General features: G+C 50.6%; 1 protein-coding gene across 2 annotated transcripts; it reads left to right on the forward strand.

Annotated features, from left to right (window-relative positions):
• Positions 1-3,516: 3,516 nt before the first annotated feature.
• LOC130295956 (protein S100-A11-like) lies at positions 3,517-8,281 on the forward strand. 2 transcript variants are annotated; one of them, XM_056547324.1, is made up of 4 exons: positions 3,517-3,861; positions 3,931-4,014; positions 7,295-7,441; positions 8,012-8,281. In XM_056547324.1, exons 1-4 carry the CDS (start codon positions 3,859-3,861, stop codon positions 8,153-8,155), a joined length of 378 nt encoding a protein of 125 aa, XP_056403299.1. In that variant the 5' UTR covers positions 3,517-3,858; the 3' UTR covers positions 8,156-8,281. The 2 variants fall into 2 exon arrangements, with proteins under 2 accessions (XP_056403299.1, XP_056403298.1); XM_056547323.1 differs by having other exon boundaries at positions 3,846-4,014.
• Positions 8,282-13,550: the final 5,269 nt, after the last annotated feature.

Raw genomic sequence — 13,550 nt, forward strand, 5'->3', positions numbered from 1 at the left:
CCCTTGAATTCTGGGAGCGCCATGTGAGCGAGCGTCGATACAAGGCCCCCACATTAGGTGCAGCACAGTCCCCCCCCCACGTTAGGTGCAGCACAGTTCCCCCCCACGTTAGGTGCAGCACAGTTCCCCCCCCCCCACGTTAGGTGCAGCACAGTTCCTCCCACGTTAGGTGCAGTATAGTTCCCCCACGTTAGGTGCAGTATAGTTCCCCCACGTTAGGTGCAGTATATAGTTCCCCACGTTAGGTGCAGTATATAGTTCCCCACATTAGGTGCAGTATATAGTTCCCCACATTAGGTGCAGTACAGTTCCCCTCATTAGGTGCAGTATAGCTCCCCCACATTAGGTGCAGTATATAGTCCCCCACATTAGGTGCAGTATATAGTCCCCCACATTAGGTGCAGTATATAGTCCCCCACATTAGGTGCAGTATGTTTCCCCCACAGACATACAGCCTTCAGTCATATACAGTGTATGGCTGGAGGCTGTATGCCTGTTTACTGCCCCACTTCAGTATTCCGACCACCGCTCCGGGGTCACGATCTACTGCTATGGGCCATAGCCTATGATCGTGACCCCGGGGCGGTGGTCGGAATACTGAAGATGACTTGCTGCTGCCTGCTGGTCACTTACCTACCATGCGCGCGCGTCCTCCTCACTGATCCGCTCCGCTCTGTTGCCATGGGCGCACGCACGGGACGTTAGTGACATCCCTGCGTGCGCTACTTCCCGTCAGCCCCTGCATTTTTAAAGTTATTGTGGGGCCGGCGGCCGCACAGAGGTATTTTTCGGGACACAGGGATGTCCCTAATGTAACGGGGCCCGGATCAGGTGCTCCATAAGCGCCAATGATCCGGCCCTGGCGGCCGCTGAAGGGGAAAAAAATGCGCAGCCACATCTCAACGCGGCCCCAGGGCCACGGCCCACCAGGAATTATGCCGGTAGGCCAGTCCGGGCCTGGCCACAGAGAGTTAACTGGGGCATCCCTGTGTCCCGAAAGATGTTTTCGGGACCCAGGGATCCCTGTGTCCCGAAAGATGTTTTCGGGAGCCAGGGATGCCCCTGTTAACTCTCTGTGGCCAGGCCCGGACTGGCCTACCGGGATAATGTCCTTAATAGTGATGGGGGGAATTGCCTGTCCTGTAGCGACGGGCCTGCCTCCATCTATAGACATGATTTATGACCACCCCTCCATCTATAGACATGATTTATGACCACCCCTCCATATATAGACTTGACTTATGACCACCCCTCCATCTATAGACATGATTTATGACCACCCCTCCATCTATAGACATGACTTATGACCACCTCTCCATCTATAGAGACATGATTTATGACCACCCCTCCATCTATAGACATGATTTATTACCACCCCTTTCATCTATAGACATGACATATGACCACACCTCCATCTATAGACATGACTTATGACCACACCTCCATCTATAGACATATGACCACACTTCCATCTATAGACATGACTTATGACCACCTCTCCATCTATAGAGACATGATTTATGACCACCCCTTTCATTTATAGACATGACTTATGACCACACCTCCATCTATAGACTTGATTTATGACCACCCCTCCATCTATAGAGACATGGTCACACCCCTATCTATAGGGACATGGTCACCCCCCCCCCCCCCCACCGCTCTATTGGGACAGTGTCACACCTCCATCTATAGACTTGACATATGACTTCCCCCCCCATCTATAGGGACATAGTCACACCCCCATCTATAGGGACAGTCACACCCCCATCTATAGACTTGACTTTTGACCTCCCCTCCATCTATGTACTTGATTTATAACCTCCTCTCCATATATAGGTACATGGTCACACCCTCATCTATGGTGACATGGTCACCCACCCATCTATAGAGACATAGTCACACCTCCATCTATAGACTTGACGTATTACCTCCCCTCCATCTATAGGGACATAGTCACCTACCCATCTATAGGGACATAGTCACACCTCCATCTATAGACTTGACGTATTACCTCCCCTCCATCTATAGGGACATAGTCACACCCCATCTATAGGGACATAGTCACACCCCCACTTATAGACTTGACTTATGACCACACCCCCATTTATAGACTTGACTTATGACCACACCCCCATTTATAGACATAACTTATGACCTCCCCTCCATCTATAGGGACATAGTCACACCCCATCTATAGGAACATAGTCACACCCCCACTTATAGACTTGACTTATGACCACACCCCCATTTATAGACTTGACTTATGACCACCCCCCATCTATAGACATGATTTATGACCACCCCTTTCATCTATAGACATGACTTATGACCACGCCTCCATCTATAGACATGATTTATGACCAAAAATTCATCTATAGACTTGATTTATGACCACCCCTCCATCTATAGACTTGACTTATGACCACCCCTCCATCTATAGAGACATGGTCACACCCCCATCTATAGGGACATGGTCACCTCCCCCCCCCCCCCCCCGCTCTATAGGGACATAGTCACACCTCCATCTATAGACTTGACATATGACTTCCCCCCCATCTATAGGGACATAGTCACACCCCCATCTATAGGGACATAGTCACACCCCCACTTATAGACTTGACTTATGACCACACCCCCATTTATAGGGACATAGTCACACCGTCATCTATAGGGAAGATTTATCAAACATTGTGCAAAGGATCATAGCAACCAATCAGACTCCATCTTTTATTTTTCAGAGAGCTTTTTAAAAATAAAGGAAACAATCTGATTGGTTGCTATGGGCTTCACTGTTAGCCTATGTTCACATTTGCTCTGTGGTAGATTCCAGAGTACAAATGACAACAATGGATCCCAAGAGATCACACTGACATTAATGCCATCTGTCAGGTTTCCATCTGGACCTTGACAGTCCACAGCCCCTGAACTCTGCCTCCACCCCTATAATCCTCAGAATTCCCACATGACCCATTACCCAGCCAATCACCAGCGTCCTTCCTCTGACTCCCCCCCCCCCCCCCTATCCTTAGAATCCCCATATGACCCAGCCAATCACCAGCCTCCTGGACTCCACCTCCTTTCTCTGACTCCTCCCCGCCTTATCCTCAGGATCCCCACATGACCCATTACCCAGCCAATCACCAGTCTCCTGGACTCTGCCTCCTTCCTCTGACTCCTCCCAGCCTTACGGTCGATTCACCAATATATGGAGGACTTCATGTGCTTGGCCCTATTGTCCTCAGGAGTCTTGTGGTTTCTCCATCCTGCTCCTAAGATTTACCCTAATCTGCGGTCAGGTGACCTTTCTAGGTGATCATTAAGGCTCAGATTGGTCTTCTCCCATTACCGCTGCCCTTTAGAGGCAACAAAGATTGTCCCACATAGAGATGTGTAATGACTACGAGACCGGCCCAGGGTGGGGGCCCCTGTAATAAGAACAAAGCAGGAGGAACCAGAGTATTATCCAGACACAGAAGATTTCGAGGCATCGGGCCAAGGCTGGCAAAGTATGATGTCCTATGAGGTGACATGTTTGGAGGGAGATATAGCAGGAGTCATGTGACTAGTCAGTTCTCAGATAATGTAGAAAACAGAATGTAAGGATGAGAGCGACTGTGACCAGGACCGGATAGTGGTGTGTAGAGTCTAGACTCCGGGGTCAGATCCTCTCCAGAGAGGCCGGTCTTGTGGGGTGTCCCTGGTATGAAGTGGTTACAGTGGATGTATTATATATAGAGTTGTATGATCTTGCAATGTACAGGTATATAGAGTATACAGGGGCGGGGGTTGGGTGTGGCCTTCCTCTTATATTCTCCCTCTCTGGTCCTGGACACATCTTACCTGGCTCCCTCCATCATGGTAAGTCTCTGTTATTCTCCCCCAGTCTCTCCTCCTCCTCTGACAATGACCCCCACTCTCTCCCTGCAGGCGGCGGCGGCGGCCTCCCGAGTATGCGATGTTCTGCAGATTGTCGCTGTCCTCTGTCTGTGCTGCTGCCCTGTGACCTGTAAGGTAAAGAATTAATATTGTAATATAGAGTGTACCTGACCTGTAGGATCCTGTACCCCATCACCTGGACAGGAGGATACATGTCGGACTCAGCGTATCTGAGTGTTTATACACTATCTGTGTAATACTGCCTGCTAAACCGCTGTATCTAAGCTTCAATGTTCAATACTGTATGTGGAGCCTCTGTATCTAATCCCATAATGTGTGACACTGTCTGCTGAGGCATGTATCTAATCCCAGCACGTGTGATACTGTATGCTGAGGCATGTATCTAATCCCAGCACGTGTGACACTGTCTGCTGAGGCATGTATCTAATCCCAGCACGTGTGACACTGTCTGCTGAGGCATGTATCTAAGTCCCTTATGTGTGATACATTGGGTGCAGGGATTTCTCAGTATCTTTTTGATGGCCCCCATGAGCAGCGCCCCCTACCTTGGCCCAGCAGACAACAAAAAACAATAGCTGCACTTCCTCCACAGAGACCCTGTAATGTCTGCAGACACCACTAGGGGAGCTCTCTGTACGCCCTGCTGGAATACACTATCTTATATTACGCCAACATATTCCGCAATGCTGCCCAAATATGTAATGTGGGGGTCAGTAAACCGGGGCTCAGTGTGGGGGTCAGTAAACCGGGGCTCAGTGTGGGGGTCAGTAAACCGGGGCTCAGTGAGGGGGGCAGTAGTCTGGGGTCAGCGCTCAGTGAGGAGGGGTAGTAAGCCGGGGGCCCAGTTAAGGGGGGCAGTGATCTGGGGGGCATTGAGGTGGGGTCAGCGCTCAATGAGGGGGGCAGTAAGATGGGGTCAGTGAGGGGGTCAGTAAAGGGAGAAGTAATCCGGGGTCAGCACTCAGTGAGGGGGGCAGTAATCTGGGGTCAGTGAGGGGGGGGGGGCAGTAATCTGGGGTCAGCACTCAGTGAGGGGGGGCAGTAAACCTGGGTCAGTGAGGGGGACAGTGATCCGGGGTCACTGAAGGGGGCAGTAAACCGGGGCGCAGTGAGCCAGGGGTCAGTGAGGGGAGAGGTAGTATGGGGTCAGCACTCAGTGAGGGGAGCAATGAGCCGGGGGCAGTAAGGGGGGGGCAGTAAACCAGGGTCAGTGAGGGGGGGGCAGTAATCCAGGGTCAGCACTCAGTGAGGGGGGCAGTAAACCCGGGTCAGTGAGGGGGGCAGTAAGCCGGGGTCAGTGAGGGGAGCAGTAAACCCAGGTCAGTGGGGGGGGCAGTAATCTGGGGTCAGTGAGGGGGGCAGTAATCTGTGGTCAGTATTCAGTGAGAGGGGCAGTGAACCTGGGTCAGTGAGGGTAGCAGTAATCTGGGGTCAGTGAGGGGGGCAGTAATCAGGGGCTCAGTGAGGGGGGGGGGGGAGGGAGCAGTGAGCCGGGGCTCAGTAAGGGGGGCAGTGAGTCAAGGGGCAGTAAGATGGGGGTCAGTGAGGGAGGGCAGTAAACCGGGGTCAGTGAGGGGAGCAGTAATCTGGGGTCAGTGAGGGGGGGGGCAGTAAACCCAGGTCAGTGGGGGGTAGTAAGCCTGGGTCAGTGAGGGGGGGGGGGGGGGCAGTAAGACTGGGTCAGTGAGGGGGGGGCGCAGTAAGACGGGGGTCGGTGAGGGGGGCAGTAATCCGGGACAGCGCTCAGTGGGGGGGGGTGGGGGCAGTAAACAGGGTCAGCGAAGGGGGGCAGGAAGCCGGGGTCAGTGAGGGGAGCAGTAATCTGGGGTCAGTGAAGGGGGCAGTAAACCATGGTCAGTGAGGGGGGGGCAGTAATCTGGGGTCAGCATTCAGTGAGAGGGGCAGTAAACCCGGGTCAGTGAGGGTAGCAGTAATCTGGGGTCAGTGAGGGGGTCAGTAAACCCAGGACAGTGGTGGGGGGGGGGGCAGTAACCCGGGGTCAGTGAGGGGGGGGGGAGGGGGCAGTAAAGCAGGGGTCGGTGAGGGGGGCAGTAATTCGAGGGCAGCGCTCAGTGAGGAGGCAGTAAGCCGGGGTCAGTGAGGGGGGGCAGTAAACCAGGGTCAGTGAAGGGGGGCAGTAAACCAGGGTCAGTGAAGGGGGACAGTAAACCGGGGTCAGTGGGGGGGAACAGTAATCTGGGGTCAGTGAGGGGGAGGGCAGTAATCTGGGGTCAGTGAGGGGGAGGGCAGTAATCTGGGGTCAGTGAGGGGGGAGGGCAGTAATCTGGGAGTCAGTGAGGGGGGAGGGCAGTAATCTGGGGTCAGTGAGGGGGGAGGGCAGTAATCTGGGGTCAGTGAGGGGGAGGGCAGTAATCTGGGTCAGTGAGGGGGAGGGCAGTAATCTGGGGTCAGTGAGGGGGAGAGGGCAGTAATCTGGGGTCAGTGAGGGGGGGCAGTAATCCGGCGTCAGTGAGGGGGGAGTAAACCAGGGTAAGTGAGAGGGGCAGTAATCCAGGGTCAGTGAGTGGGTCAGCACTCAGTGAGGGGGGCAGTAAGCCGGGATCAGTGAGGGGGGGGCAGTAAACTGGGGTCGATGAGGGGGGCAGTAATCGGGGTCAGCGTTCAGTAAGGGGGCCAGTAAAATGGGGGTCAGTTAGCCAGAGTCAGTGAGGGGTGCAGTAATCCGGGGTCAGCGCTCAGTGAGGGGGGGCAGTAAGCAGGGGGGTCAGTGAGGGGGGCAGTGAGCCGGGGTCAGTGAGGGGGGAGGGCAGTAATCTGGGGTCAGTGAGGGGAGCAGTAATCTGGGGTAAGTGAGGGGGGCAATAATCTGGGGGCAGTGAGGGGGGGCAGTAAGCCAGGATCAGTGAGGGGGGGGGGGCAGTAATCCGGGGTCAGCGTTCAGTAAGGGGGCCAGTAAAATGGGGGTCAGTTAGCCAGAGTCAGTGAGGGGTGAAGTAATCTGGAGTCAGCGCTCAGTGAGGGGGGCAGTAAGCAGGCAGTCAGTGAGGGGGGCAGTGAGCCGGGGGTCAGTAAGTGAGGGGGCAGTAAACCGGGGGGCAATAAAACGGGGTCAGCGCTCAGTGAGGGGGGCAGTAAGCGCGGGGTCAGTAAGCCGGGGTCAGTGAAGGGGGCAGTAAACCGGGGGGCAGTAAGCCGGGGTCAGCGCTCAGTAAGGGGGGGCAGTGAGGGGGGCAGTAAGCCGGGGTCAGTGAGGGGGGCGGGGGAAGTGAGCTTGTGTCAGTCAGGGGGGCAGTAAACCTGGGTCAGTGAGGAGGGAAGTAAGCCGGGTCAACGCTCCAGTGAGGTGGGAAGTAAATCGGGGGTCTGTGAGGGGCCATTAGGAGTTCTGCTGTGGGGCAGCAGATTTATTAATTTCCTGCTCCCCTCTGTACAGAAGAATAAGACCCCCTGGCTGGAGAGGATCATACACGACATGGTGAACAACTACAACAAGTACGCCAAGATGGAGGGAGACCCCCTCACCATAAACTTCAGGGAATTCCAGGAGTATCTGACGGTGGAAATGCCAAAATACATAGAGGTGAGCGCCCCCTACAGAACTGTACGCCAGGGGAAGCTTTACAGAACTTCCTCTAGTCACCTCCAGAGCAGCATTTACAATTCTGCTGATTTTCTGTGCGTTGTCCTCTATAGAGCGGACACTGGGCTGAACTGTGCGCCAATCTCTGGGTGTGAGAGCAGCTCTGGGTGTGACTGGAGGAAAACATATCATGCAGCTTTGACTATAACTGGAGTATATGAGGTAATACAGAATGAGTGTGCAGTGTATGGCATATTGACTGTACATTACAAATTGACGGTATATTACATGTTGACCGTATATATTATGTATTGACGGTATATATTGATGGTATATATTATATATTGATGGTATATACAGTGATCCCTCAACATACGATGTAATTCGTTCCAAATGAGCCATCGTTACTTGAATCCATCGTATGTTGAGGAATCCGTGCAATAGTAATATAGAAAGTTATACTTGCGTGTCCATATTGATGGTATATATTATATATTGACGGTATATTACGTAGTGACAGTATGTGTTCACTGACCAGTATGCCTAACAGCTCTGTTCACCCATCACCAGGGTAAAGACCCGGACATCGTGGAGAGGACACTGGCTTCCATGGATGAGGATAAAGATGGCGAGCTGAACCACAAAGAATTCTTTAGCTTCCAAAGACAATTTATGATCACCAAGTACAACGCTTATAACCTGCTCCACTCTTAGACACCGCGCTATAACCTGATCGTATGGAATAAATATCTGATGGGTCCGGCGATCTATAAATCTGTCTAGTATCATACTGTACCAGCTCCAGCTCCATCTTCTGTGTCTGTGAGACCACATGCTGTTTGTGAGGAGGGGGTGAAGCTGCAGTTTCTCTTCTGTGTCTGTGAGGCTGCATGCTGTGTGAGAGGAGGAGGATGCAGCTTCTTTCCCTCTGTGTCTGTGAGACTGCATGATGTGTGAGAGGAGGCAGGTGCAGCTGCAGTTTCTCTTCTTCTGTGTCTGTGAGATTGCATGCTGGATAAGAGGAGGGGGATGCAACTGCAGGTTCTCTTCTGTGTCTGTGAGACTGTACGCTGTGTAAGAGGAGAGGTGTGCAGCTGCAGTTTCTTTTATTCTGTGTCTGTGAGAATGCGTGCTATGTGAGGGGATGCAGCTGCAGTTCCTCTTCTGTGCCAGTGAGACAGCATTCTGTGTTTAAAGGATGGAGATGTCGATTCAGCTTCTCTTCCATTGTGTCTGTGAGACTTAATTCTTTGTGAGAGGAGGGGATTGCAGCGGCAGTCTCACTTCCTCTGTGTCTGTGAGACTGCATTCTGTGTGAGGAGGGGGATGCAGCTGCAGTCTCCCTTCCTCTATGACCACAAAATATGCTCCACACAACAAGTCCTCCAGGTGATCAAATTTTTCCCTAGATAGTATAAAAAGGAGGCAGTCCTGCTAGGCTAGGTAAGAGTAAAAGATATATGGTCAAAAATCAGAAAGAAGAGAAAGAGAAAACGTGTCTAAAATAGAATAAAATAATGACATTTATTTAGAAATGATGTGAGGTCTGCGGCAGGGCCCTTGTCGCAGACTGGTCACAAGATAAAATGTCTACAATGATATAAAATACTAAAATTATAAAATATAAACAGTGATATTGCACTTCAACAATTGGACAATGAGACAATGAAAGTGGGGCAATGGGACAGTGCAAACAGTATCTGTTTAGTGAATTCGGGTGGAAAACAGACATGGTGCACATCTACAATCTTGTATAATGATCTGATTGCTTCTCAGCATAATATCAAAAACTAACAGGTTGTTAGTATACATTTTTGATCAAAAAGTACAAGCCCACTCGCCACGTCAAGGCCACCTATTTAGAGTGGGTCCCTAGCAAAAAATGGCGTAGCACTGGGCGGTGACCACCACCGCCGCTACACCAGTGCCGACGGGGGGGTGGGTTTAGACCCACCGGCAGAGCGGCCCCAATGCCACTCAAACCAGTCTATGGGTCGCACCTCCCCGCAGACACGGCGCCACGGCAGCAACGGACGCCGCACAGCACCACACCAGAGTATCTGTTTAGTTATACTGTAAAGTCATATTATAGGAGCCGGGATTAATCCAGATGAAAGTGCATGGCAAAAAAAGTTAATAATCCAATAGGGCTATTTTTAGTAGCGCTGGAGCCTCCCAGATTGGGGCCCACTATAAACGTTTTTAGGTGCAGAGATACAGGCGATGCCCCCTCTACCCTGGCGGCACGGGGACTGAATGCAAGAGGGCAATCGCTATACAGTTCAGGCACTTTGTGCCTCTTACCGGCTACAGTGTGCACGGTCAGATGTTTGCGGATGTGCTTGCGATTCGGATGCACGTCCCTCTGTCCCAGTGGCACGGGAGAAATGTAGGAGGGGTGATAGGATCTGGTGCTGGGGGTCGGAGATGATGGCTGGGAAGCAGCGCGTGGCAATGCGGTAACGATTGTCTCAGATGATGTGCAAGGTTGTCTTAACACCAGATGCGTTTTGGGGAGCTGCATCCCCTTTTTCAATGGTGGAGGTTCAGGAAGACTGTATGGGGGTATGGGGCCATACAGTCTTCCTGAACCTCCACCATTGAAAAAGGGGATGCAGCTCCCCAAAACGCGTCTGGTGTTAAGAAAACCCTGCACATCATCTGAGACAATCGTTACCGCATTGCCGGTCCTCACCTACCCTCTCAACTGCTCCCCGTGCCGTCGGGGTAGAGACGTGCCACACGCTGCTTCCCAGCCATCATCTCCGACCCCAAGCACCGGATCCTATCAACCCTCCTACATTTCTCCTGTGCCGCCGGGACAGAGGGACGTGCATCCGGATCGCAAGCACATCCGCAAACATCTGACCGTGCACACTGTAGCCGGTAAGAGGCACAAGGTGCCTGAACTGTATAGCGATTGCCCTCTTGCATTCAGTCCCCGTGCCGCCAGGGTAGAGGGGGCATCGCCTGTATCTCTGCACCTAAAAACATTTATAGTGGGCCCCAATCTGGGAGGCTCCAGCGCTACTAAAAATAGCCCTTTTGTATTAACTTTTTTTGCCATGCACTTTCATCTGGATTAATCCCGGCTCCTATAATATGACTTTACAGTATAACTAAACAGATACTGTTTGCATTGTCCCATTGCCGCACTCATTGTCTCATTGTCCAATTGTTGAAGTGCAATATCACTGTTTATATTTTATAATTTTAGTATTTTATATCATTGTAGACATTTTATCTAGTGACCAGTCTGCGAAAAGGGCCCTGCCGCAGACCTCACATCATTTACTAAATAAATGTCATTATTTTATGCTATTTTAGACACGTTTTCTCTTCTTTCTAATTTTTGACCATATATCTTTTAATCTTACCTAGCCTAGCAGGACTGCCTCTCTTTTTATACTATTAGTACTATTTTTTGGCACATGGGTAAGGGGTTGAAGAGCTTATAAGTGGACCATCACATGGGTAAGGGGTGAAGAAGCTTAGAAGTGGACCGTCACATGGGTATGGGGTGAAGAAGCTTAGAAGTGGACAGTCACATGGGTAAGGGGTGGAGGAGCTTAGAAGTGGACCATCACATGGGTAAGGGGTGGAGGAGCTTAGAAGTGGACAGTCACATGGGTAAGGGGTGGAGGAGCTTAGAAGTGGACAGTCACATGGGTAAGGGGTGGAGGAGCTTAGAAGTGGACAGTCACATGGGTAAGGGGTGGAGGAGCTTAGAAGTGGACCATCACATGGGTAAGGGGTGAAGGAGCTTAGAAGTGGACAGTCACATGGGTAAGGGGTGAAGGAGCTTAGAAGTGGACCATCACATGGGTAAGGGGTGAAGGAGCTTAGAAGTGGACAGTCACATGGGTAAGGGGTGAAGGAGCTTAGACGTGGACAGTCACATGGGTAAGGGGTGGAGAAGCTTAGAAGTGGACAGTCACATGGGTAAGGGGTGAAGGAGCTTAGAAGTGGACAGTCACATGGGTAAGGGGTGGAGGAGCTTAGACGTGGACAGTCACATGGGTAAGGGGTGAAGGAGCTTAGAAGTGGACAGTCATATGGGTAAGAGGTGGAGAAGATTAAAAGTGGACCGTCACATGGATAAATGGTAGAGAAGCTTAGAGGCGGACTATCACATGGGTAAGGGGTGGCATGGATTACTCCCCAACATGACATGGCAGACACTTACATTGAGAGTGACCACTTAGGATTTTACACATTAGATTAAAGGGGATTCTGCCAAGATTATAATCTACCAGCTCTCCATAGGACGGGGATAATCAGCGGATCGGCTCCGATCACCGGGATCTCCATGATTGTGAGAACAGAGGCCAGGTGCCCCTCAAGTAATTGGGGATAACACTTAACGGTAGGATAATCCATGTAAGTGATTACTATAAAAAAGGGGTTCCTGTGCCGCGGCATTAATATCACACATTCATTTGGTGTAAAACAGAACAGAAACATATTATATGCGAGTATGTTGAAGCAAAAGATATGGGTAAAAAGTATCATTCGGCCAGACAGCAGAACTGCAGTACCCGAAAACACCAGCAGATGGGGCTCAATGCACAGAGCTGCTCAGCCTGGTAGAATTGTTTAATTTGTACGAAAAATTTCCCCCTTAGTCCAACATAACGATGGAAATGTATTAAATTAAATTTTCACCCCCAATCACCCCAATAAAGTGGTGATCACCCTCAATCCCATGTGTTATATAAAAGTAAAAACAAAATACAAGTTAACATACTTCTTAGGGAGGGACACTTGTGTGCTGCTATTGGGACTAGAGATGAGCCAAGTTACAGTAATTCAATTCATCACGAACTTCTCGGCAGTTACTGACTTTATCCTGCAAAAATTAGTTCAGCTTTTCAGGTGCTCCGGTGACTGGAAAAGGTGGATACAGTCCTAGGAGAGAGTCTCCAGCCACCGGAGCACCTGAAAACTGAACTAATTTATACAGGATAGAGTCAGCAACCGCCGAGCCGCGAGGTTCGTGACGAATCGAATCACTGTAACTTCGCTCATCTCCAGTTGGGACTAAGGAAAAAACAAATTATTAAAGGGGTATTCCGCCCTTAGACATCTTATCCCCTATCCAAATATTTCTGATCCGGGTGTCTGGGCCAGGTACTGCTCCAGTCTCAGAAACGCTGGGTTGGAGTCACACCCCCTCCATTCATGTCTAGGGGGCATGGCGTGACGTCACGTCTCCGTCTTGGAAACCCAGAGACTGGAGAAGCACCCGGCACAGAATGGGGGGGGGGCACGGCCCGCGGCGGGACCCCTGCGATTAGACCTCTTATCCCCCTATCCTTTGGATAGGGGATAAAATGTCTATGAGCGGAATACCCCTTTAACCCCTTGGGGACGGAGCCCATTATGACCCTAAGGACGGGAGCATTTTTTTTTTATCTGACCTCTGTCACTTTAAGCATTAATAACTCTGTGATGCTTTTACATATAAATTTGATTCCAAGATTGTTTTTTCGTGACATATTCTACTTTGTTAGTGGTAATAAGGGGTGCAGTGAGCATTTACACCCCACTGGCGTTTGACAGATCTTTGGAACAGTGATCTGTGCAAATGAAAAATGTTATTCAATTTCGAAAAAATCTGTCAGACATCTGTGGGGTGTAAATGCTCACTGCACCCCTTATTACATTCCATGAGGGGTTTAGTTTCCAAAATGGGGTCACGTGTGGGGGGGTCCATTGTTGTGGCACCACGGGGGGCTTTGTAAACACACATGGCCTTCAATTCCAGCCTAATTCTCTCTCCAAAAGCCCAATGGCGCTCCTTCTCTTTTGAGCACTGTAGTTCGCCCGCAGACCACTTAACATCCACATATGGGGTATTTCCTTACTCAGAAGAAATGGGGTTACAAATTTTGGGGGACTTTTTCCTATTTACCTTATAAAAATGAAAAATTTGGGGTAACACCAGCATTTCAGGGGAATTTTTTTATTTTATTTATTTTCACATCCAACTTTAACAAAAATTCTTCAAACACCTGTGGAGTGTTAAGGCTCACTATACCCCTTGTTATGTTCCGTGAGGGGTGTAGTTTCCAAAATGGGGTCACATGTGGGTGTTTTTTTTTTTTTT

This window comes from Hyla sarda, chromosome 11 (assembly GCF_029499605.1).
Source record: "Hyla sarda isolate aHylSar1 chromosome 11, aHylSar1.hap1, whole genome shotgun sequence".
In the NCBI taxonomy this organism is placed as follows: Eukaryota; Metazoa; Chordata; class Amphibia; order Anura; family Hylidae; genus Hyla; species Hyla sarda.

Coding starts and splice junctions, on each gene's coding strand:
- LOC130295956 (XM_056547323.1), top strand. CDS start 3,859: ATGGTAAGTCTCTGTTATTCTCCCCCAGTCTCTCCTCCTCCTCTGACA. Junction 4,015..7,294: donor GCTGCCCTGTGACCTGTAAG/GTAAAGAATTAA, acceptor CCCTCTGTACAG/AAGAATAAGACCCCCTGGCT. Junction 7,442..8,011: donor AAATGCCAAAATACATAGAG/GTGAGCGCCCCC, acceptor ACCCATCACCAG/GGTAAAGACCCGGACATCGT.